Source organism: Filicampus tigris, chromosome 6, assembly GCF_054856515.1.
Source record: "Filicampus tigris isolate MCC_2025a chromosome 6, RoL_Ftig_1.0, whole genome shotgun sequence".
NCBI classification, from domain to species: domain Eukaryota; kingdom Metazoa; phylum Chordata; class Actinopteri; order Syngnathiformes; family Syngnathidae; genus Filicampus; species Filicampus tigris.
In genome coordinates, this window is record NC_141222.1 from 10,822,644 (window position 1) to 10,847,813 (window position 25,170).

The window sequence follows — 25,170 nt, forward strand, 5'->3', positions numbered from 1 at the left end:
CAGCAAAGCACGCACGCTGAGTTCATGTCAATCGTTGGAAGGAAGTAACCACAACTATTCTTTACATTAGTAGTCAAGGGATAGGGCTTGATTCTCGTTTTGTTGTTGTTGGCGTTTGTTGCTTGGTATCAGAATTTCTGGGCCGAAACTTGTCAGGAGGCTGTGATGAACCAAAGGGGCTGACCTAGTTCACAGTTTTCTGGTCTCGCATGCGTAGGGCATTCCTAGGTTAGCCGCATCAGAATCACTTTTTCTTTTATTTCTTTAGTTCTTTATTTTTATTTCTATATTTGAATGGGAAGTCTAGTGACTAACTGAGGTCAAGGAAGATTCAGTTCAATTTTGTCTAACTGTAATCACCAGGATGACGTAGAAAGTGGCCACTCCCCAGTAGAGCTACAGAGTCTTACTGTAAGTGTCTATTACACATCATATGACTTTCTGGAAAAACTTAATGGTTTTCATCCTCATGCAGAAAACATTCCCCACTTACTGTATTATTTTCACCTTCTCTGCATCTTTGAATGTAGATGAGAATCAGCATTGCCAATTTATAGTTGAAAATGAGAGTCAATTATGTCATTTCTAATTTTAACGTACACATTACTGCACATTGTGTGAACTTATATGTCCATCAGTTTAAAAAAAACAAACAAACAAACAAACAAACAAACAAACAAACAAAAAACTACCAGAACCTTATTTAAAATGTCATCACTTTCTTGCCTATTGATATGTTGAACGCTTCCCTTGTGGATTTTATTTTATCATGCTTGTTTTTTATCAGAGGTGAGAGAGTCAGTAAATTTCACGGTCGGTCATTCACCAACGGCCAGGCCACCCGTCCGTCATCGTTATTTTAACCGTGCTTCCCTCATCGCTAATTTCCAATTTGTCACGGCTGTTTTAGGACTGTTAGATCTTCTTGTTCTGAGTCAAGAATGTACTACTTACTACGTCTCAAGGGGGAAAAACACACACACACACACACAAAACGCAGCGTAGTGATTAAAAAAAAACAATAAAAGACAATGGCATTGTGGGGCCAAAAGGTATATGCAAAACAGCCAGCTTCCTTTGCCGGCTAGGTCCTAGCTTCTTTTTCTTCTTCTTCTTCTTATTCTTCTGCTTCTATTTTTAGGCCATCCTAACCGTTAGGATGACCTAAAAATAGAAGCAGGCTTGGAGAATGGGAACCGGGATTTAGCACCACAGATCAACAAATTGACTAGTGATTTTTTTTTGTTTCTGTTGGAGGACGGGGAGGTCCTCCTCCGCTGCGTAACAAGGCAACCCCGGTGTCTTGATTCCCGCGAACAACCACGTGCAAGACGCGCATCTTACCATCAGGCGTCATGTGAAACGGAAGTCCATCAGTGATGGACTGGGAATGTCCGTCCGTACTGACCCGGTTCGGGATGATTCTTTTGACGGACGAAAACCAGCTTAGTCCGTCAGTTTTTCAAAGTTCCCGTCAATGGCGGATTGATATACCTTCTGTCAGCACTGATGGAATGCCCACCTCTTTTTTTTTTCAATTTCAATGAAAACATTTTACACTACACAATGAAAACATTTGCACATGATAGCCTGTGTGAGGTCTTACATTCCAGGGCTTGAGCAATGAATTCATGATGAGTCTGTAGTCAATTTGGAGGGTTTACGAGCTGAGCATTTATCCAGAGTGCAATAATATGTGATGGACCACTCCGAAACAGCAGATTGAGGATGAAAATATAGTACCTTGTAGCAACATTTATTGGATTTAGCCTCCCCTAAAGGGCGCCCTCCATTTAGTAAAAATAAATGAGGCATTCTCACGTATATTTCATTTCTTTCTTCATATATCACTTTGGCAAAATGATGTGCCTTCCTCTCGCTCTCTGGCTAGTCATCCTCCTTATCTTATTTTTGGCAGGTTGTGACTTGACAATATATTCTTTATAAACTTCCCCTAAACTCATCTCATCTTGAGCAAAGGTCGTGTGTCTCAGCTTTATTCAAATATTGTATGGAAAAGGAAATGTGGATATAATGATATTAAATTCTAAAGACAAAAAAAGCTGCATTCACTACAGATATGAATGAAAAACATGTTATGTTGACAGCACAGAGTAACCAAGCTTTTCACTTCTGCCTCACAGCCAAGAGGGTCTCCTTGTGTGGACTTTGTATGTTCAGAGTAGTGTCAAATGCAGTACCTTTACAGCATTTTCTTGTATTTTGCCTCTTTTCATAAATATGGCAAAATTAAAGGTTTTTTTCAAGATGATTCAGTATTATTGTAAGAATAGGTCAATAATCATGATGATCAAAATTGAGCATTGCTGTCTTTCTCACCTCAACTTTATTTCTTTGGATAAAAATGTAATTCAGTGGCATGCCGTCAGGGCCTTCATAGCTTTCTCGACAGGCCCAAACACATTTGCAAATTTTATGAAATGTTAATAATTTATTTCCAACAGTCTTTTGTTGGCCATGCGGTTTCCCTTTTTTTGGTCAAATAAGTTTTCAGTTTCAATGTGTTGCCATGCAAATATTTCGTCCAACGCCTTCACAATCCAAAGTGCAAGCGTCAAATCGCAGGTTCTTCTTTTAGCCAATCAGATTTTAGATTCACCATTCTACGCCTTCTCACAGGCCCAGTGACGAGTGACTTTTTCCGTTATTGGTTCAGCGACATTCAGCTTCTGATTGGTTGAACTTTATGTTCATCTAAGCTTGATTTACGATGGAGGACCATCATTGAAAATTCACTTCAAGACGCACTTTAAAAGAAAAAAAAAACTTTATAAGGCTTGGTCAAATATCACTGTTGCTGAGTGGTTTGTTTCACTCCGGAATTTTTTTTTTTTTTGTGTGTGGGGGGGGTCACTTTCGTAGTAGTTATGTACAAGTGGAACACCGATGTGTCTCCGGTATGATATCAGTCATCCGTAAAATCCAACCAATACATCATGAAAAGCCCCTTCATTATGCCCTCCGCGCGGGTAAGGGAGAGTGCTTGGAAGGGAGAGTGCAGACAATCCTATGTGAATCTGCAGAGTTGATTATAGTAACACGCCCTGCAGTGTGAATGTAGCCGTAGTTTTATAGCTAGTTTTTTAAAATTGCATTTTTTGTTCATTATTTCGTGACGTGATGGCATTATTAAAAGGCGGGTTAGGTCACTAAATACCCACTGAAGTTTGAAGTTTGATTTAAATGTGCTTTGTATGGGTGTCGCTGTTGGATGGACGACTGGAATTAAGATAAGAGTTGATTTTTGTGTACGTGTGCTTTTCGTGGTGAGACATACACCTCGATTAAATCACACTTGACTGTGAAGTGCTGTAGTTTGAGCACTCGCAGACAGTAAGCACCACCCGTCTAGGGAGGTGTTGTTGCAGAGCAGGCACATCCAGTTCACAGATGATTCCACCCACTGAGGACTTCAGTCTATCATGATGTGTGTGTCTGTGTCAGATTCCGTGGAAAGTGTTCCTTCCTGCCGGCACGAGTGTGTGGGCTCAGGCCAGATGTCTGTTGGCCTTCACATCACTGTACGAACATGTGTTTGAGTGTCTTACCTGTGATGAGGAGAGATTGTAATCCATGTCTCTCTCTGTTTTTTTACAGTCTACCGCAGTCTCCGACGGAGGTGAGTTGCTGTTTTTCCTATGAACAATCATTGTCATTATTGTTGTGTTCTCGAGATCTGCTTGTGTTCTACTAGTTAATGGTAATTGCCACACTTCTCCCCAGTGCTCAGTCGGCCGCCTTCTCTGGTTCTATTGTTGTTCTTCCACTGATTGAGAAATACCATGACAGAAGTACTGGGGTAGTGGCCATTGCCGTTTCAATTTTGTCACAGAAATTTTGATGCTTTCATACAAGATTCATATAAATAGCAAACAGTGTAGCAGTTTGACCCGTTCAGCCTCGAAATGCCTAGTCTTGAGTTAAAAAAACAAGTTTGCCACACGACCAAGGGGAACATGCTTTTTTTCTCCCATACTAAAATAAAGTTGAATTGCACAACCACTACAGTAAGTGGCAGGTGATTTTTTTTTTTTTTAGGCAAATTGATGCACTTCAAATCTTTGCTGTTAATGACTAAAAAACAATCGCAACAAAGTTGTTTGTTGTAAGTCGATTTATATTTCTTTCTTTTTTTAAATTTTTTTAATGTTGACAAGGATATGATGTTACTGTACTAACAATGATTTTATAGACAAATTATGTTTTTTAAGTTGAGGCAAAGAGTTGAGGGGCCGCCAAATATTTTTATTCTTCCTAGGGGGGTCGTAACAGAAAATAATTGAGAAGCACTGGTTTAAATGAATATTATGTGTCTGTCACCCTGCTGTTGCTCGTCATGTGGCTAGGCAAACAAAAGGCATTGATTGTGGATCATGCTAATGCTTTGACACCTCGCTGCCACAACAGATGGGAGATAAAAGGAGGAGCTGGAGGTGAGGGAGGCAAAGAGACAAAAGGGATGCAGGACACGTTGATTTTAGATTGCTCACTTGTCACTCGCACAATGGGAGTATATACAGCACAGTTTGATCAATCTGATCAAATTTTAATTGATAATAGGATCAATATTCCAATGAAGAGCGTTTGGTGTATCACAATCACTGAGTCTTAATGAAAATGTAGCAGAATAATGACACTTTGAGGTCTGATAAGTGGCCAAACATTTGAACATATACATATCTTTAGGTGTTTCCTTCGTTTTATACTATGTTTTTCATTGATGTATTGGCCTGTCCCACGTGTGTGTCGTACATGGTTAAATGATACTCAATCAAAAACAAATTCACGCAGTTTTGTTGTCCACAAGAGTTTTTTAATCAAATGAGTCATTTTAAACCTTTATATTTTCTCTTGACGATCACTATGGGGTAACTGCCCCTCAAAGAAACATTCACTTTCTTCATTGGAGGATGAAACAGTGGCTAGTTGTAGAGTTACACATATTTTTAGGGATGTTCAATACCACTTTTTTGTCAGACCAATACCAGTACGCACACTAAACTCTTGATGCTGATATCAAGTAATACCAATATAATTACTACTTTTGATGCATACAATTTCTATTATCCAAATGAAAGAGAATTTTAACAAAATGCTTTCATTTAGTTCTTACAAAAGGCAGAACGGTAAATCTGCAATAGAGAATTCAAGTTAAAAATAAAACACAAACAACTTACTGTAAAATCCTGTGAATAACGCTCTTTTTTTTTGTGAAAAAGAAGAAAAATCCAAATTGGCGTAGATGGCGTTTTAATTTTTTTTATTTTTTATTTTTTTATGTAATGTTGGGGTATCATACTAGAACGGAAAATTATTCACATTGTTTAGACCTTTACAAGTCCCTCGGCAGTTTCCCTTACTGTGATTAAAAGTACAACATTTGCAATCAGTTACAAACAGAGTTAAAAAGATTTAAAAGCAAAATAAATAAATACCAATCATAGCTGACCTGTTTTCTGAATCTGAACCGTGATTGGTCGTTGTGAGCAGTTGTAATGTCATTTTCAGTCGGCAGAAGACAAAATGGCCGCCCCGGGAGATGGCTAAAAACGAGTGCATTTTGCTGCTTAACTTATATTCCACAAACGCAAAATTAATCAGAATGCCGTGTTTCAACAAGTGGGCCTGCTGGGAACATATTCGTGAAAAAAATATTGTTTGGGTTGACTTCCGCGTTAAGCCATCATTCCTGACATGTTTATAAATGAGGGAGCAATTTAAATTGATGGCGATACTCAGGCCTTAAAATTTTTAGCTGTAATTATTTAGTGCACTCTAAAATGGAACCAAAACTTTACATTATGCAGAGTTGTATTAATACAGTGAAATGACCTATAAATACAAAAAGAAATACTTGTGTACATTATTCACTCTTCTTGGGCACCAAGACTTTTTTTTAAACATGGAAGCTAGTGAAATCAGAGGGCTGAATTGGAAACAGAGGGCTGAATTGGAAAATGCACTGTGCTAAAGAAAAACTAAAACCCTTGTATTGGTTTTTAAATTTGTGTTACTTTAATGGTCAGGGTGCAAACATTGAAAACTTTTCTGTAGCCCTCTAGAACCCCCTTTACAATGCATAACTGTCATTCAAATGTGATTAGGTCGTTGGTAGACAGCGGTTTAATCACTAAATACAATTCAGAATGCGTCGTTTGCTGTTTGAATCTCGCGCCTCCTCATCTTCGGCTTTTTCCGGAGATGTGACGTCACAGTAGCCGGAGGATTCAGTGACTACTAGGGGTGTAACGGTACACGTGGGTGTATGAATAAGTTCCGGTATGGCATGTTCGGTTCGGTCCACTTGCGTTCGGTTCGGTCCACTTATTAGCGCGAGCTTACGCACAGGCGCTATTGACTGTTGCATGTGAGAGAGGAGGGCGTCGGCACTAAAGAGGAGCCAGGATGCCAGAAGCCGTGATAAATCATAAATGCGTGGATAAATGAGATTATAATGGCATACGCAAAGAAGCCAGAGCTTGAAGGTCCCCCGTACACTGTGGTCTCCTGTTTGGGAACATTCTAGCTTTCCTGTTAATATCGCCGATGGGGAAAGGTCCGTGTACAAGTCCCAAAGTTGTGTGCCGACATTGCTACTTGAGATCGGCGGCTATGCTGTAGCTAGCACGTCTAACATAATAGCACTTAAGACGACATCATCCGACTTTGAATGTTTCTTAGATGAGGAAGCAAGCAGTATTTTTTGCCAAAAACAAAGTATAACAGCTCTGTTCTTCGTTCTCCGCTGCTTCTCTCGCGAGCCGTACGATGCATTCATGAACCTCGGAAACATCACAACTCAGCAAAACACAAATCCGACCACAACACAGTTAACCCAATTCGTTACGATATGCTGTTGAACATTCAAAGATTTCAGTGCCTAAAAAGTGTAAATAATTTCATAAAGACTTTAAAGTTACTGTATTTTATTACAAAAAGAGTTTTAATACAGTTAGCAATAATTGTAACTGTTATTGTATGTATTTTTTTTCATCATAAAAAGTGTATATGTACTGTAATCACAACTTGTCTTTAACTTCAATACTTAGATGTGTCATAGTCATAGGCTGTTGCTGCTGAGAGTTTAAAGATTTCACTGTCTTAATAATTTACAAAATTAAGAGACCTTTATTGTTACTGTATTTTCAAGTCTGGTGTAATATCTTAGAATGTCACCTGAATGGATCGCTTTTAATTTTTATTCTAAAAAAAAAAAAAAGTACCATTTACTTGTCATCTTTTCAAAATAAACATTAAAAAAAACAACAACATTTTTTTGTACCGAAAATATACCAAACCGAATTTTCCAAGAAACCGAACCGAACTGAACGTCACTTCCGGTGGCTAGAGCCACGATTCCTCAAGCTTCCATGAGGTTCGGAAACACCCGGAATGAGTAAGTAAAACCTATTTTCTAATCGATCTGTGGTTGACAACTTGCAGGAAGTGACTTGTATGTATTATAAAACCTATTACCAATGAGAATATGAATTGTAACAGACTCTGAAAAATGTTTGCACCCTGACCTATAACCTTTATCCAAAAGGTTTTGTTTTTCTTCACTAGTATGCATAATTTAAAAGTAATAAATTGATCTAGACAATCAAAATGTGGTATGCACCTGGAACAAAAAAAGGACAAACTATTTTGCAGTATAAGGTAATATATTGCAACAAACGTAATTATGGGTGCTATTGTTATGTGATGCCGATGAGTGGCACATATGTCATTTTTGTGTTGAGTGCTGATATTTCCCAGTTCATGAATGCATCATACATCAAACACACACCGCAACGTGTGTCTGCTAACTGCAGCTAGCTATTAAATCCGATTGTGCCTATGGCAGGAATGAAATCAGGCATAAGACACAACTTGCTTCCTTTTTTTAAATGATTGGGCATCCCTACCGTGCTGCCAAGAAAGACAGGTTTGCATTTCATTGAGTATTATTTGGTGAAATGCGCCGTAACTCTCGGACTCTGTTGCCAACACGAATTAGCCCTTACACTGCTTTACCCACAATGCTTCTGTTTTGTTTACATCACAAATGACCCGGATTGCCACTACTGTGCATGTGCGTTGCAGACAGGACAACAGCCAGCGGGAGAAGCGCGAGAAGAGGCAGCTTCGAGAAAAAAACAATGTGGCAAATAAATAAATATATAAATAAACGAGGCGTCGACTATTAAAATTAATTGTCGACGATTTCGATCGGCGACGTCGTGATTAGTCGGCTAATCTAGGCAGCCCTAATATATATTGAGTAAGCAGATACAGTAGCTGTAGTTCAAATATTAGATATGGGCTGTTTCTACCTAAATATACTATAGTTGGACATTTTGGTATAGCTCAATTCTATAGTTTTATTATTTATTTAATATTAGTTTGCCTTGATTTGATATGTCAGAGAGGTCAAAGCAAGATTAGGCTGACATATGTACGTCTACTCATTTTGTGTGAGTGTCTGTGTGCATGTTCGTACCTGGAGGCCTTCTTAAGTCACAGCAGTGTCCGTCTCTTAACTACCTCCTAATTAATACTGCAGCGTGTGCTGGTGGCTACGCGCATGTGTGTGTGTGTGTGTGTGTGTGTGGGGGTGTGTGGGTGTGTGTGTGTGCGCGTCCTGTCATTTTTCCTTCCCTCCTCCCTCAGCTCTGAATTATTTATCATTTCAGGACCTGTGTAGGCATGTATCACTTACCGTGAGCAGATCATTGGTGGACGCACGCAATTATACATGCATGTGGCCGTGTGTGTGTTGTGACCCGAGTCTTTTGAATTGTTAGTATGACTACATCTTTTACTCCTTCCACTCTTTTCAACATTGTCCTCTCTGTAATGATGTCGCAGTGTGTGTGTGTTGTTTTACCCCGTGAGGGGCCCTGTTAGTGTGACTATGGATGGAGGGGCTTGGCTACCGCTTAGGATTCGCTACGGCTGGCACCACACTGGTTCCTACCAGCTCTACCCAGGTGAGGAGACAGCTGGCTCCTGCTGAAAGGCTCATTTCCGATTTTTTTTTCCCATTCGATCTGGGTCACTTTCAAATGTGGTCCTGAATCGGATACGTATCATATTTTTTGCAATGCGACCTCCGTCTGAAGGGCCAGGTCGCTTTTATCCGACCTACAAGTCATCAAAAGCCCGAGGGAACACCGATGTATATATGAATGGACTAACAATGCCGCTTAGTGAATTGAAGTGGAGGAGAAGTGAAGCCACTGGCGGCCATCTTATGTTCCTACCTGCTAAGCACACCTAATTTGAGTACTTTAATTTCGCCTCTGCGTTTTCCCGTTATTTTCTGTTTCTATGGCGAAAATGCCACCGTGTATGGCATACGGTTGTACCAATAAGTCTGGGAGATTGGGCACACTCATACTTGAGTACATATTGAACTGGCCTTGTCTGTTGTGACTTGATGTGTTTGGAGTATTATCTCATGATCAGATCAAGATTAGGGATTTTTATTTATTTAATTTAGTGTTCAGTGGGTTTTTTTTTGTGTTCTACTTAAATGCAAGCCAAAACCACTTCTGTATGCCAAGCTTGTGACATTGGAAAAAAGTTCTGATGATTGTTACAGAATAGCTATGAAATGGAGTGGGGATGAAATGAGCTGAAACCGGTTTATTGGATCAAGTGTGTCTGGGTGTGCTGATTAAAGTTGGTTGCTAATCTCAATGGTATGGTGATTAAACATTTTCCACCTAACTAATTGTGCAACATGAAAGTGTGGCAAATTAGTTTAAAAAGTTGTGAGTGAGTCGGTACTGAAAGAATCATTCATTTGTTGACATTTTCACAGTAATTATAGTCCGTTTTCAATCATTTTGTAAATGTAAAATGTGGTTTCAGTTACCTATTGGTTTTTATATTATGTTGTTAACGAAAATCATTTTTTTTTACATTTCTGGTTTTAGTTATTTCATTAGTTTTAGTTAACTACAATAACCTTGGTTCAGTATGATCATTTCAACAGTAATAGAACATGTACATTCATTTTAAAGCCTCTCCGAAGCTCCAGTTGAATCATTTCAACATTTGACAGTACAGTACGAACCACCAGAGGTGGGCATTTTACTCAAATCTGCAGGTCCATCAATCACCATCTGTCTGCAGCCTGCACTCTATAAAAAGTTGGGCTAAAAATAACACAATGTGGGGTAAAAAATTGACCAATCCACTAATTGGGTCAATTTGACCCACCCCACCTTCTTGCATTATTTTACACAGAACCATTTTTTGGATTGTTTTCTGCAAAAAGAACCCAGAAAGTTGGGTCAAATTGTCTATTTGTCAATCCGTACCAAATAGTAATCTCCTCTTGGTCAGTCTGTCTATAATTTTAAACGCGCTTCCGTTAGCGCCTCCGTCTACCATCTTACCTTACAAAACGGGCATCCATCATAAGGCCTAGATACACCAATTTGATGTTGGACGTCGGTAAGCGTCGGGGCATCTGATTGTGCCGTCTGATTTATGTAGCGAACACCGTCGTCACATCGGACCTCGTCAGGAAGCGCCCGGTGGGTATTTCAGCATGTTGAATCGGCGTCGTGAGTCGTGACATTTGGTCACTCTGGCAGTCGGGTTGGCCGTCTATGCAGATGAGGTGTCCCTTATTTATTTTTCAGGGAGTTGGCAACCCTATCTGGTGAACCACGTTAAGAAATTGTATTGTGAAGTCAAGTCAAATTTATTTATATAGCCCTTAATCACAAAAAAGTCTCAAAGGGCTTCAAATGCCCATAGTTGACAAAATATTATCAACATCCGCTGATCTTAACCCCCAGGAGGACAAGGAAAAACTCACCCATCCGGGAAAAAAATTTGAAACCTTGAGAAGGGACCACAAATGGGGGAAATCCCGCTTCCAGGATGATCAGGCTGCAATGGAAGCCAAGTGGGCTACATTTAACACATATTATGATACCATACCGTACAATGTTGGTTAAAATAAAATAGTTCTTATTCTACTCTCTTTTTTTTTTACACACACTCATAATTGGCTTGTTTATTAAATGCTAAAAGTATAGCAGCATTTATCATGCTGTAATCCAAATTGTTTGATTTGGAAACTGCCAGTCAATTTTTCCCTCTTGCTTTATGATCATCTGTATCATGTACAGTATTTTAAGTTATCTGCTATATCTCTCTAAGGCTACGTTAACACTTCAGCTCAATTCAGATTTTTTTTTTTTCTGTCCCAAATGCGACACATATCCGAATTTTTTTCAAATCCCACCTGGGCCTCTTTTTTATGTGAATGTAAATCGGATATGTATGCGATGCATCTGACTTCCATATTCAATTGTTTGACTACATACCTCTAATCTTGTTAGATTTAACAGAGAACGTTTACTTGTGAAGTGACCCACCCAACTCCGAAATTCACATCATACCAGGAATTATTTCAGTGTACTCTTTAGAGCTGAACAGTGATGAATAAATAGAATCACAACAGAGTAAATACAGAAGTGTGAAACGGTGACCCAAAAAGGTTAACGTACGCAATTGCAGAAATCATGCTGGAATCACACGGGCTCTGTCTTGGGGCCGGATTTGAATCTTCTTGTTCATTCAGAAGCTTTTCATCATTTTGGCCACCTGATTAATGATTCCCCAAAGCACTGCTTTATTGCTGCACATACCATGTTCACTTTATCCAGCCTTGTCTTATTTTTATTCTTGTCTCCTGATCTTGTTGTGTAGTCTATTCAAAAATTGATGATACAGACCAATAGTCTTAGGACAATTACATAACACTGCCAAAAAACTCATGCAGTTCAACTATTGCATGATTTTTACTCAGAGTGTAGACATAATATCTGTAGTGTTTAAATTATTTTCAGTGCTTATTTAGGGATTGTAAAAAAAACAAAAACAAGACGATGTTGACGTTTCTTGCCTGACGTGACAAGTCAACACTAACAGATACCTGTGTTTGCCATTGTTTCCTATTAATGTACTGCTCTGTTTAGCATCATATTTTATGTCTTGCCCTTCTTATGGAGCTAAATAGGGTAACAACAATATAGTGTTATTCAACTCTATCATATTTATAGGCCATTCAAAAAACCACCGCAGCTGCAACAAAGTTCTGGTGATAAATAAAAACATAACATGAAACCGAAGAAAATTGAACATAACATAAACAATAAATAAAACGGACAGAAAGTTAAAGAGGAAGCCAAGTCAAGTTCTGATTAGTATTATTGCTTGAAAAAAAACAAAAAAATAAAACAAATGATGGTTTTGGAATGGCCTAGTCAATGTCCAGACTTGAATACGACTGAAATGGTGTATGTGACATAACCTTAAAAATGTCGTTCATGCTTGAAAACCCTCCAGTGGTGCTGGATTAAAGCAAAATATCTCTAGTTTTTGCCCCCCTAAATAAATCGGGCTGTAGGGGGAAAACTATTGTGGAGCTGAGCAGCTGGGAATTAGCGAAGCACGCCACTTCTCTCGCTTGGACTTTGCCGCGTCCACCGTTCCGCTCATCAAATGCGCAGTGGCGTACTAGAATCTGGTGCATATTTAACATTTTCATTGTGCATGTGCACCTGCACCTAGTGAATGTTTAGTCTGACTTGCCAGCGGACGGCTGTTTAAAATTAGAGGCGGACCGGCCTATAGACGGGTACTATTTTTTTTGGTGGGGGGGCGAATAACTACAATGGAAAGGTACCCACGCTGCAAACGGAAGACGAATAACGGATGCTCAATTTTTTGTAAAATGCCCAGCTCTGCTATAGACATTTATTTGAATAGAAAGACTGACTCACTGCGCCATGGAAACTGTTCACAGCCATGGTCCATCACTCAAATTTGGTCCTCAGGCAACTACAAGTCACTATTGGTCCTCGCTGCGCAAAACCCGCCTCGAAAAGTAGACTAATGACTGTCTACAGACGAATGATTTATAAATAAAGGGGCCTCCGACTATTCTTAGTTCGTCTATTTTAAAATTATACCCGTCATTCGTCAACCGTCAGCAAAACGGGCGTCCGCCATTGACGGATAGACGGACTTATAGGCGGAAGGCCCAGCTCTGTAAACAACAACAACAACAAAAGTGGAACATCCAGATCTTCAAACATGGGAATCTGATTTGTGTGTGTGTGTGTGTGTGTGTGTGTGTGTGTGTTTGTCTAGAACTGAACAGCGTGGAGCTGCAGGGCTGCAGCAGTGACAACAGTCTGAACAGTAATGCCAGTCTCCCCAGTGTGCAGAGTCACCGGCGCCACACCGAGAGAAGAGTGGCCAGCTGGGCCGTGTGCTTTGAGAGACTGCTGCAGGATCCCGTGGGAGTCCGCTACTTCTCGGTACTCAAACATATCGTAAAAGTTTTTTTTTTTTTTTTTTTCGTTTTGTAAATGAAATGGTCTGGTAGCTTCCCTTTGCAGGGACATGATGGCTTGAGCCTCTTGACTTTGCCAGATCAGTGTTCCTGGAAAGCGTCTATCGAGAAACTAACTGTTCTAATCGTGCTGGTGACAGTTCAAGAAAGTACAATTCACCTTTGGCCCGCAACACTCTCAGAAAATGAAAAGTGGTAAAAATAAAATAATTGGGATACACCTAGCAAGTCAAGTCCCACAGTCCGCAGTTCGGCATTCGCAAATTTGCCTATTTGCCGAATGTTTTTGGAACATTTCCTCGTTGTTTGTAGAAAATGTCAATGACAGTGTTGCTTTGGTGCTATACGGTCATATCTTGGTGCCAAGGAACTGTTGAAGTGAGTTGAGGAACTTCATTTAGACAAAAGAAGTCATCTTGTGTCGTCTAAAGGCAACTGGCTGTGCTGCATTGGGATTGTCCCATCAAAAGTTCTCGGTTTACGCAATGATTTTCCTTCCTTTCTGTCCTGGAAGTTATTATTGGACTTCAATCATGAATCATGAGGGATGCAATAATATTGATTGTACCCTGAGTGGCAGAAATGGACTCCAGTCCCACTGTCATTTGACATACATATCGTCGCTGTCATGTGAAAAACACTTATCTCCATTTTCTCATTTTTACACGAGTCATGTTTCCACGTTACAAACATCGCATTGTGAAAATTAAAAAAGTTTCCAAAATTGGAGATAAGTGTTTTTCACAGGACAGCGACGATATACAAAACTTTTGTATATACAATAACTACTCCAGATAGATTACAGCTATTCCTGTTGTTAAAATAATCCTGACCTTTGTAATCCACATTTTTATTACTGCAGGAATTCCTGAAGAAAGAGTTCAGTGAGGAGAATATTTTGTTCTGGCAGGCATGTGAGTTCTTCAGCCATGTCTCTGAAAATGACAAGAAACAGGTACAGCGTACACTGCACGCTTCCTTCTTTCGTCTATACTCTTGTTGGAATATATTGGATGCGATAGCGTGATCTCCCGTCTTGCTCCTAGTTGTCTCAGCGAGCTAGAGAAATCTACAACAGTTTCTTGTCCAGCAAAGCCACCACGCCGGTCAACATAGACAGTCAAGCACAGCTCGCTGACGACATCCTCAATGCCCCCCGACCTGACATGTTCAAGGAGCAACAGTTACAGGTTGGCTGGACGACATCCAAAACACACATTTATTCAACTTAGACAAAACACTGAACGCAGTGTGAAGACAAGCGCTCAAGATAAAAGAAAAAGAAAGAAAATACTATCTTGATACTGTATTAGTTGTGGAGTCATGGTTGCTTATATAACACAAGATAAGCAAGGCATGTTGTGCAGAGAGAAACGTTACCAAAAAAGCTCCATTATTTAATCGAAAATGTTAACGATGTCTTGAGTCACAAGGCTAGAAGGTTGTCCTTAAAACCATCCTTTATGTTTTGACTCATCTGACGGGAACGCTACAGCTACTGAACCGCAGATGTGGTTTTCAAAAACACCCTAAGCCTGTTATCTTGTGATGCGGTAATTGCAATTTCGACAACCACATAAACAAGTCAGTCCACTGGTTTCTGGTTCCACTGGAGGCCTGCTTTCCCCGTGCCCCTGCTGGGGTTCCTGCTTGAGGGGTGGGGCGGCCCGCTATGGTGGTAAAGACATACTAATAAATTTGTATAGGTGAAAACAATTACATCGCAAATCTGTACGGCCGGTGTCAAATTTATCATGTTTACTTTTTTTTCCTTTTTTTTAAATGCCACCACATATTTTTTCAATGGAGTTGTACTTCGTTGCTATGGCCATTTGCAAACTGTCCCCTGCTCGCTCTCGCGAGATTCTCATTCTTGCGATATTCTCGCGTGATCCCGTCTGCTAAAGCTGATTTCCGATCACGTGACAGCAGCCATTCGAAAATAATGTGTAACGTCTAAGATTATATGTAGGGCAAATTACAACTTTCTTAAGATTCAGCACAGGTATGACAGGTATGGAGTGACATTACAAAGTTGGTGCCAAGTGCCACATAAGCTACTTTATTCAGCACAGCCCCATCTCCTGGATCCTGTGGGTCACTGCCCACATTTGACCCTCACGCAAGCAGACTGTAACAGTCATGTGAAAGTACGTCCATCCATTTTCCACAAGGCTATCCAAGAAGACTTTTAGGCAAGAGCCAATTGCACACTCACATTCCAAACCCACGGGCAATTTAGAATCTTCAATTAACCTACTCTGCCTGTTTTTTTTTTTTGTTTTTTTTTTTTGAGAGGAAGCCAAGAAGGCGGAGCATGCAAACTCCACACCCGTAACCTTTGCTAAACACTCATTCACTGTGCCTAAATTAAATCCATGTTTGTGCAATGTTGGTCTGTAATAAAGTAATCATCCAACATACATAATGCCATCCTCATATTTTTGTTGCTCCGGTGCTATTTGTCCTTGTTGCTCTATTTTAGTCTATTCCTCTCTCTAATCCTTTGAGCTTTTCTCTTAATCTTCATTTGTGCTTTCCGTCCCAGTGTTGATTACTTCTCTTTTCTTCTGCCGTGTTTAGATTTTCAACCTGATGAAGTTTGATAGCTACACACGTTTCCTCAAGTCTCTGCTCTACCAAGCGTGCATGTTAGCAGAGGTGGAGGGCCGACCTCTGCCCGACCCTTACCACATTCCCAGCAGCCCCACCTCCAAACACAGCACCACTGGCTCGGACCGCTCCAACCTGTCCACGCCCAAGAAGGTAAGCAAGAACACGTGCGCCGACCTCCACTCTGCTGTGGGTCAAAACAACTGCCGTCTGCCCATTTCCTTGCTTCCTGTTTGGGTTCTGACAGGAGGACAAAAGGAGCAAGTCAGGCCGCTCTTTGAATGATGACAGCCGGGATGATTCAGGAGACCGGAGGAAGGGCATGTTCTTCTCCTGGTCCCGCAACAGGAGCTTTGGCAAAGGCCCAAAGAAAAGAGAACTGACCGACTTTAATTACAGTCAGTAGATTTTCATACTTAATCATATATTTTCAGTTCCGTCAGTCTTGACAAGCCAACGATTGTGTAAATGCAACAATTAAGTTTGATCGCTGAACGGTATGTCCTTATGTGTAATTAGGGGACAGCTTTGCCTTTGTTACTGATGTGCAAGATAACTGACGGGATCGCGTGCAATGCAGCATGTTTCCTTCTGCCACAATAACAACACGTTTCCAAACTTTGCGGCAGTTCTAGTAGAATATATTTCATTGTGCAAACACGAATGGAATCCTTTTTGTTTGATCGCCAAACCATCCCTGTCTTTTTAGAGGTTACTAAATGAATTATTTTTCAGATTTCTCTGGTAGCAATGGTCGGCGTGAGTCCCAGGGTTCTCTGTCCTCTGGAGCCAGTCTGGAACTTGCTTCTGGGAAGAATGAGGTGAGTCTGAAAAGACTATAAAAAAAAAAATCAGCATTGTATATTTAGGTAAGGCTTTGCAGTAACAGGAAGTTTCATGAGTGCATGTAACTTGATCTCGTCATTGTTCTTCACTTTTGATTTCCGCATGTCGTTCCACGCCTCCTCTCACTGTCTTGTCTGTGTGTGTTCTTCAGGGAGATGTGTCCCGTGTGGCGGTATCAGAGCGTGCAGGAGGCAGCGCCCCCCTGAGGCAGTGTAACATAAATTTGCCGGATGGTTCTTGTTGCTCCGTGCCGCTGCGGGCTGGTGTGTCCATCAGGGATTTGTTGCTGGGACTCTGCGAGAAGCTCTGCATCAACCTGGCAGCTATCGACCTCTTCCTGGTCGGAGGGGAGAAGGTACAACACTAATGGATCTGGTGCTTCCAAAAGTATTGAAGTCACAATGTTTCTGTCCCAAGAAGTCGCATGTGGTTTTCTACCAGATGTATTGATGACCCAAAGGAGCGCTGTAATGAGTTCAAAGGACGTGTGTGCACACCATTTAAAAAGCAGCTGAAGCAGCATTTGAAGTTGCTCTCACCCCTAATTTTGACCGTCTTTTGTAATAATGATAACTAAAAAAAAAATTGGAAATCTTTTCTTCCGTAGCATTGTTTAAGGGTTTTTTTTTTTTTTTTTTGTCAGCCACTTGTTTTGGATCAAGACTGTATGACATTGTGTTCCCGAGACCTGAGACTTGAAAAGCGCACTCTCTTTAGGTCAGAACCTTTCAGTATTTTCAATTATTACCAATTTGATGAAACCTTTTTGACATTTTGAGCAAGTCTTTCAAGCTCCGAATTCTGTTTCCTCTCGTTCCAGGCTGGATTTGGTCCCTATTAACCGCTCAGTGGGCCTAAAAGCAAAGCCCACCAAGCCGGTGACGGAGGTTCTCAGGCCGGTGGTGGCCAAATACGGTCTGCACCTCTCGGATTTGGTGGCACGTATTGTGAGTCTACGTCTTGAAGGCTGGAACACTGCAAAGTTGAATTGTCTGAATTCAATTTGTGTTTATTTGAATGTGTGTGTTTCAAGAGTGGTGAATCTGAGCCCTTGGATCTCGGTCTTCCGATATCCAATCTGGATGGGCTGAGAGTGGTATTGGATTCGGCTGATCACATGCCAGGAAAAGGTAATAAAAAAAGTTCCTCATTCGGTTTGTGTTCACAGAAAACAAGCACATTTTCAGTGGAGTCACTGCTCCTCCCCTTCACATTGTGTCCTTCAGCACCGTCCAAAAGCCACATCGCAGCTTCCGCAAGCAGAAACCAATCAACAACAGTAAGATGCCTCCCAGCTTTTATATCATCTCCCATCCCTGGAATGTTTCATAACCCACTGAATGTCTCCACTTCCTGATGATGATATCACGCTACTAAGTGTCTCCCCCGCTGTCCTCAGTTGACTCATGTCTGTTTGCAATGTATTATAAATGTGCACAGGTGTATGACGCGTGTCTATGGCAGCATCCGCCCCGTATGTGTGTGTGTGTGTGTCTGTTTTTTTATGTTGGGCAGCGAGCCACGTTACACTCTCAAAGATCCTCTCTTGTTCTATTTTTGTCTGTTGTCCAAAGCATTGGCAACTTTTCCATCTGCTTTGTTATTTCTTTATTTCTAACCCTCATAAGGCCTCTGACCAAGTCGTGCTACTGTTGGCTTTTTAAAGCTACACAAGGTCCCTCTGGAAGAGAATTAGTCGGTGGTGGGAGCACTACAGCCCGAGATTGTAGATTCTCTTATCTAATTGATGACAGTCTGCAGTGATTATTTTTCAGGCTATTTGTGGTTGATTTGCTTCTGTAGTGTGGCTTTACATTAGGTGTTCGATGTTGTGGTGTGTCACAGTGTTGGTGGTGCATTGTACACAGGTGTCAAGTCTGTGGTGTCCATAAAAACTTTATTGAATCCTTTATAGCAGCGGTCCCCAACCATCGGGCAATGGATCATTTGATACCAGGCTTAATTACCTTAATTCGACCTTTGCGACTTTCTTCTTATCACACTTTGGATGAATGAAACCCACGAGCTATAAGAACATGTGTTATACCAAATTAGAAAAAATAATAATGTGGAGATTCTTTGCCAAAAGCCCAACGTTGAATAATCTGAAGAATTTAGTTCTACCAAAAAAAGAAGGCTGTATTTAAATTACTACACCCCATCTGGCTAAATTCACAGTGTTGAACAAATTTATTAGACCAAATACGCAAACAAGCAGATCTATCCATCCAGCAGCACAACGCTTCCATTTTCAGTGAACGTTCAATGTACTACCATTTTGAAAAGGAATGAGAAATTTCAAATGAAGTCACTTTTATATAAACGTAACACAAATTGCTTTTGCGAGGGAGCGCAAAGTTGTTGTTTTTTTCCTTCCATGTCACCTAAGGGACTCTGTACAATTTGCTCTCAATGATTCTGCGATATGAGACTTGTATCTGTCAGTCTTTGTCCGGTTTGGTCCATGAAAAACCAAAAGGTTGGTGGCCGCCGCTTCATTTGGCAGTTGTCACCCTTTGTGATCTCAATAATTACCAAAATAATCGTGATTAATTGATTTTTTTTTTTTTTTTCATAATCGAGCAGCCCTAGCCTACATTGCATTGATGATTTATATTTGAGGCTGTTCCATATTTTCATTGCTATCATTTAGTTATAATAGTGTATGATTATGATATCCATTTTATTTTCTAACTTTTTTCTTCACTGACTACCTGGGAAAAATCGAGCACTTCTATTGCCTCATAATGAGCTACTGTACGCAGGTTCCAAGCTACCAAAAAGTGCTCGATGGTTATTTAAGGGTCCAAGAACACCATTGGCCGTTAATCCCATCGAGCCCACAACCGCACCGTCAAGATGCATTTTAATAGCCCCTTCTTCACAAAAGTGGCCCCCACGCTCCATCCAAACGCTGTCACGCTGGTCTCCATCAGTAGCTCTAGTCACTCGTCCTTCTGTACGTTGACACCTCTCCGCTCCGCTCTCCTTGTGGCTCCCAGGGGGAGGACAGGCAGTCAAGGAAAGCCGCTTCCACCCACCCCCATGGGGAAAACGGCAAGGCCGGGCCCAGCCTTGACACAAGGAGCCAGGCCTTACCCAACCACTCTGTCTCTCTTCATAAGGCTCCGGAGAAAAGAAAGCAGAAAAAGATTAATATAGACGAAGCCGAAGGTAAAGATACAAAGACCTCCTTCTACTTTCTTTCTTCGATTGTCTTTTGCTCCTGAAACTGTGTTGCTGCAATGACACTAACTCGCTGGCATGTGTGCCGTACTGCAGGAGCATCACAAGCTAGCTATATGTAGCACAGTCACCTTTGCTCACACTGAATGTAGCTTTGACTTGCCAAACTGACTCCCTCTGCTTGCATGCCGCCCGAATTCCAACAATGAGCACTGTTTTCACCTGCGATTTGGGGGGTTTATTCATGTGTGTTTCTGTGCTTGTGTCTGCACATGTATTTTTGCCTCTGTGCGTGCGTGCGCGCGCGTGTGTGTGTGTGTGTGTGTGCGCACAGAGTTCTTCGACCTCATATCCAAAGCTCAGAGCAACAGAGCTGACGACCAGCGAGGCCTGCTGAACAAAAGTGACCTGCAGCTCCCAGACTTCCTCCGCCTGTCACCGTCGGCGACCGGCCGAGCTGCGCCTATGACCTTTGACCCCGAGCCCAGTCGCTCAACCCCTCATTCCCGCAACCCCGGCAACGGCAGCGCTCGCCTGGCCAGCCACAACGACAGGGCAAGTGGCAGCCATTTTCTCAACGCTCATCATCAGTCTCAAAGTTTGGACTCTGCGTTGGGCTCTGACTTTGGAGGCTGGGGGAACGCCAGACCCGCTTCCTTGCCGTTTCCCGCCACAATCTCTCCCATCCACCCGTCCCAGGAGGCCCAGCATGGTGCACTCAAGGACACTGGCAGGGGGGCGTCAGTCCAGATGCTGGAAGAGGACGCCTTGTCGGACCTGACTCTCGTGGGCGAGGGGGACATCAATAGTTCCAGCCTCAACTACGTCACCCCCTCCAGCCTGCAGTCCAAACCCCACCCCCAAGCCCAACAGCAAACACAGGACGCTCGGCCTAGCTCAGGTACATCCCCGGTTTGACCTTTCACCTCTCCCTTCAGCCCACTGCGAGCGGTAGTGGCCTCTTTCAAGTCAGTTTGACGTTTTCGGCTGAGACTGAATGCATCCACGTCTCCTCCCTTCCTTTAGTCAGCTCAGTCCTAACATGCGGGGCAATAAAAACACTCCCTGTGGTACAGAAGCATTCCGTTTCACACTACAAATGTGCTTTGTTGTATTATAACAGTAATGTATGCGCTGTGTCCTGCGTCTCAGTTGACCGGACACAGGATAGGAAGCTGAAGCGAGGATAAATGGATGCATTATTATGAAAGGTCACAAGTTGTCCTTGGAATTTTCCTACGTGGTGTGTATCTGTGTGAACCTTTCAGCTAGCTTGCTGTGGATTTTGCTTTTTCTTTCCCTGAGATGTAATAGTGAGGGGGAGCGCAAGGATGACCGGTGCCAAACTCTCATCCAGCTCCCTTCACCAAAAGAACATAATGATGCACTTTAGCCCATTACGAACAAGACTCGACACACGTTTGTACACATGTTGACAGTACAAGTATATTCACACTCAATGAAAGGAAATTATAAGTTATATATGGGTGATGCGAGTGTATCCTTTTCTGTACGTCTTAGTGCAGACTGCACACTGACCATGCAAATGCAAATGCCCTGCTCTCGTAGCATGAACAAACACATTTTGCTCAGATGTTCTTTGTTCCAACTTGAGTACAGTACATTCTGTGTTCTCACCACTCTCACCTCAGACACTCCTAATACTATTCATGCAAACACAGGCCACAGTCATTGTGTGCATGCTGGCACTGCTTGCAGACCAAAACGACACAGGAACTTTTGCACCGGACTTTCGGTCTCTTGTCTTCTTTGCACATCACAAAGCAGTCTTGTTACAGAGTAGCTTCCTGCAACGACTCTTATAGAATAACTGAGCAGGTAGGTCCAGAAGTATTTGCATTTTGGAACACGACAGAATTTGTGGCCTTTTGCCTTTTAGATTTAAAATAAAACGGTCAACATGATTGAAGTGTGGATCTTTATCTTTACTTCAAGCGGAAGTCAACCCAAACATTTTTTTTTTTCAATATGTCCGATGCGGGCCCACTAGTTGAAACAGCATTCTGATTCATATTTTTGTGGAATAAGAGTTAATCCACACGTTTTAGCCATCTCTGATGTTATTTTCAGTCGACAGGAGTGACAAAATGGCCGCCCCCTGAGATGGCTAAAAATGGGTGGATTTTGCTGCTTAACACATACTTCATATTAATCATATTGCCTTATTTCAACTAGTGGGCCTATATAGAACATATTCTTGAAAAGATATGTTTGGGTTGACTTCCACTTTCAAGAGGTTTCCCACTGACATTTTTCTTCGACATTTTATTTACAGTGCAGTGCCTCCATTTTCATTCGTCCATCCATTTTCACCGAGGCAAACAGTCACACTCAGGTTCACACCGTCACTGACAACAGATCCTATATGCTGCCTGCATCAGGCAAGTAAACCACCAAACACCTCCATTTTAACCAGGTGCTCAAAAGTATTTGGACAAAGTAGAATCACTGTAAATATCACCATCATTTTAATCATTTAAAATCCCGAATAAAGGCAAAAGTCACAAAAACTCAAAATGCAAATGCTACTTGACTCACTACATTATTATGGCTAAATGGTTCACTTTCCACCTTTTCTGTTATGTGTTGTAACTTTGAGGAAATATTAATTTATCTCGCTACCTTATATTTTTTACCCTGTCAGTAAAACAGAAAGTGTTAATTTGTACAAACTAGTAAAATGTTGCTGTTGTTCAACTGCATTGCAGCTCTGCTGTTTCTTCAGCAGTGCAGAAAACATCAACCTTTATCTTTATCAATCTTTATCTGCTCTCTTGCAAAGTGTCTGTAAATAGATACAATAAATGTTAAGAGCTTGAAGTCTCTCTTTGTCTTACCAGAGCAGCCTCTTTTTCTTCTCTCTGTCCTCTGACCTTATTCAAGTCCTGTGACACGGCACGTCAAAGCAGCTATCCTACGGGAATGCTGCACTACATCATCGCATTTCATCGCCAATTTTGTCTGACGACAATCCACAGATTTACAGGGAAATATTCATGTAGAAATATTTGTCCCAGTGTTGAGAATGGGGCTACTTTTACACAGCTGGTTAGAGTCTAAACGTGGTCGTCAGTGAATGACTCTCAATCTCAACATCCCTCCGCAAAGTAGATTGAGATGTTGTCGATATAAACTGTTATAAACATCATCATAATATACAGATGCGTCTCAATAAATTACATTATGGATCATTTTATTATAATAATTATTATATATCTTTTTTTTCAATAGAAAAATTGAAAAAGCTGTGACGCCCGGTGAGGTTTTACAGATGTATGATCCAAACAGAGCACCATATTTTCCATTCAATTAGCAACCTGAAAATGGATTTAAAAAAATAGTATCGTAAAAAAATGTATCCGCCTTGCATTTGAAGTGCTTTTGTCACTAAACAAAACAAGAAAAATTACAACTTGGTGTGTTTGTATAGTTTGTATTGAACTAAGGAGCTAACTGGAGCTCGGAAAATGGGGCACATAACACCTTCCCCCCTCTCTATCCATTTTTAAAACCCGTTTGAAGACACATTTTTATTCGTGGGCTTTTGATCTGACCTCAGAATGACAAATTTTCGGCTGTTTTCCGGTGTCTATTGTATATAGTGTTTTGTGTTAATTTATTGATTTCACTTGTTGCTTTATGGCTATTTTTGTTGTTGTATGTAAAGTGCTTTGTTACAGCTGTAGCTGTTGTGAAATGCGCTATATAAATAAAATTTTATTGTATTGTATTGTATGTACTGACATTAGTGCAAGTGATACATCCTATTCGTAATCCATTTCCAGTTGAATTTTGAATCGAACTACTGAAATAAGATAATTTTTCTCTGACATTCTAATTTATCGAGCCAGTGATGTTGCTTTAGGGTTTTATTTTTCGCAGGTTACTTAGGTGCCTACGGGGCAATATGGAGGGAAAAAAAGTGTTAACTCTCAAAACTTTGCATTTTTCGTTGTGAAGTTTTCCGTTTCCTCGCAATCTTTTAATTGATTCACTTCTTTAATCAGGATAACCGTAAGCTTAATCATTGTCACAGAAAGGCGTTTCACTTGGAGCTGGCATATAACAAAATAAGGTTAAAAGCAGACATTAAATAGCTCTGGATTATGCTGTGCAGATCTGCCCCACAACTACGTACAAACACAATACTACATCAACATCACGGTAAATGATGTCTCTGACAGTGTTAATCAGAAATAAGCCTTATCTTGGTAAAGACAGAATGCCCCGTGTCCAGTGAGTGTACATTGCACTAAAATTGACCCATAGTCAATCTACTTTCAGTGTTACCAATACCCGTTAAGGTAATCCGGGTACTTTGTCTCCATTTGGCCACAACCTCTCAATCCTTACAACATTTTCCCTCACTATTTTGCTTGATATTCTTCTCCTCTTGCTACTTCCTATTCCGTTTAGCAGAGCTGGGTGTTCCGTCTATCTGACGCACCGGTCCGTTATCCGTCACAGACGGACGCACGTTTCGCTGACGGTTGACGAACGAGCGACATTATTTAAAAATAGACGGATTAAGCATAGACGTAAACCCCTTTATTTAGTCCGACGTCTATCAGCAGTCCGTCATTAGTCTATTTTTTGCGGCGAGGCTTCGGTGGCCGCGGCGAGCACGGGGAGGAAAATAGTGAGTTGTTGTTGCTTGGGGGACAGATTTAAGTGAGGGACCGGGCAGGACTCGCCGACAGACTCCTGTTTAAAAATAGAGGCGGACCGGCCTATAGACGAGTACTATTCTTTTACCTCCTCGGTAAAAAAAAAGCAAATGACGGATGGGTAGCCACGGATGACGAATAACGGACGCTCAATTTGTAGTAAAATGCCCAGCTCTGCTGTTTAGTTCTCATTACGTGTGAGAGAGAGTGAGGGAGAGGGGGTCAAAGCTTTTGTTTCATGGATACAAAGGTTTTTTTGGGGGGGGGGCAACTGGGCTAATAGATGTGCATGGATTCCCTTCGGCTCAGTGCCTTGTTAGGCAAGCTTTGTCATGTTAGGCTTCAAGTGCCAAGTTCAATCAAATGTTTGTCTGATGACTTCAGACTGTCAGAAAAACACCAGTTAAGGTTTTCAAGGGGAAACATACAAAGACGTGGATATCGACATAC

At 41.2% G+C, this 25,170-nt stretch overlaps 1 protein-coding gene across 2 annotated transcripts in view; it reads left to right on the top strand.

Annotated features, from left to right (window-relative positions):
- rgs12b (regulator of G protein signaling 12b) overlaps window positions 1-22,873 on the top strand; it is a 57,158-nt gene extending 34,285 nt beyond the window's left edge. Inside the window, exons 6-19 of one of the 2 annotated variants that reach the window (XM_086034759.1) lie at window positions 3,619-3,640; window positions 13,183-13,352; window positions 14,250-14,342; window positions 14,434-14,577; window positions 15,971-16,153; window positions 16,248-16,398; window positions 16,736-16,821; window positions 16,998-17,201; window positions 17,490-17,563; window positions 17,667-17,793; window positions 17,880-17,976; window positions 18,073-18,125; window positions 19,849-20,020; window positions 20,367-22,873. In XM_086034759.1, coding sequence (XP_085890885.1) covers window positions 3,619-3,640; window positions 13,183-13,352; window positions 14,250-14,342; window positions 14,434-14,577; window positions 15,971-16,153; window positions 16,248-16,398; window positions 16,736-16,821; window positions 16,998-17,201; window positions 17,490-17,563; window positions 17,667-17,793; window positions 17,880-17,976; window positions 18,073-18,125; window positions 19,849-20,020; window positions 20,367-20,950 — 2,160 coding nt within the window. In that variant the 3' untranslated portion in view covers window positions 20,951-22,873. The remainder of the gene's footprint in view (window positions 1-3,618; window positions 3,641-13,182; window positions 13,353-14,249; window positions 14,343-14,433; window positions 14,578-15,970; window positions 16,154-16,247; window positions 16,399-16,735; window positions 16,822-16,997; window positions 17,202-17,489; window positions 17,564-17,666; window positions 17,794-17,879; window positions 17,977-18,072; window positions 18,126-19,848; window positions 20,021-20,366) is intronic. The other variant, XM_086034760.1, reaches the window with a different exon arrangement.
- Window positions 22,874-25,170: the final 2,297 nt, after the last annotated feature.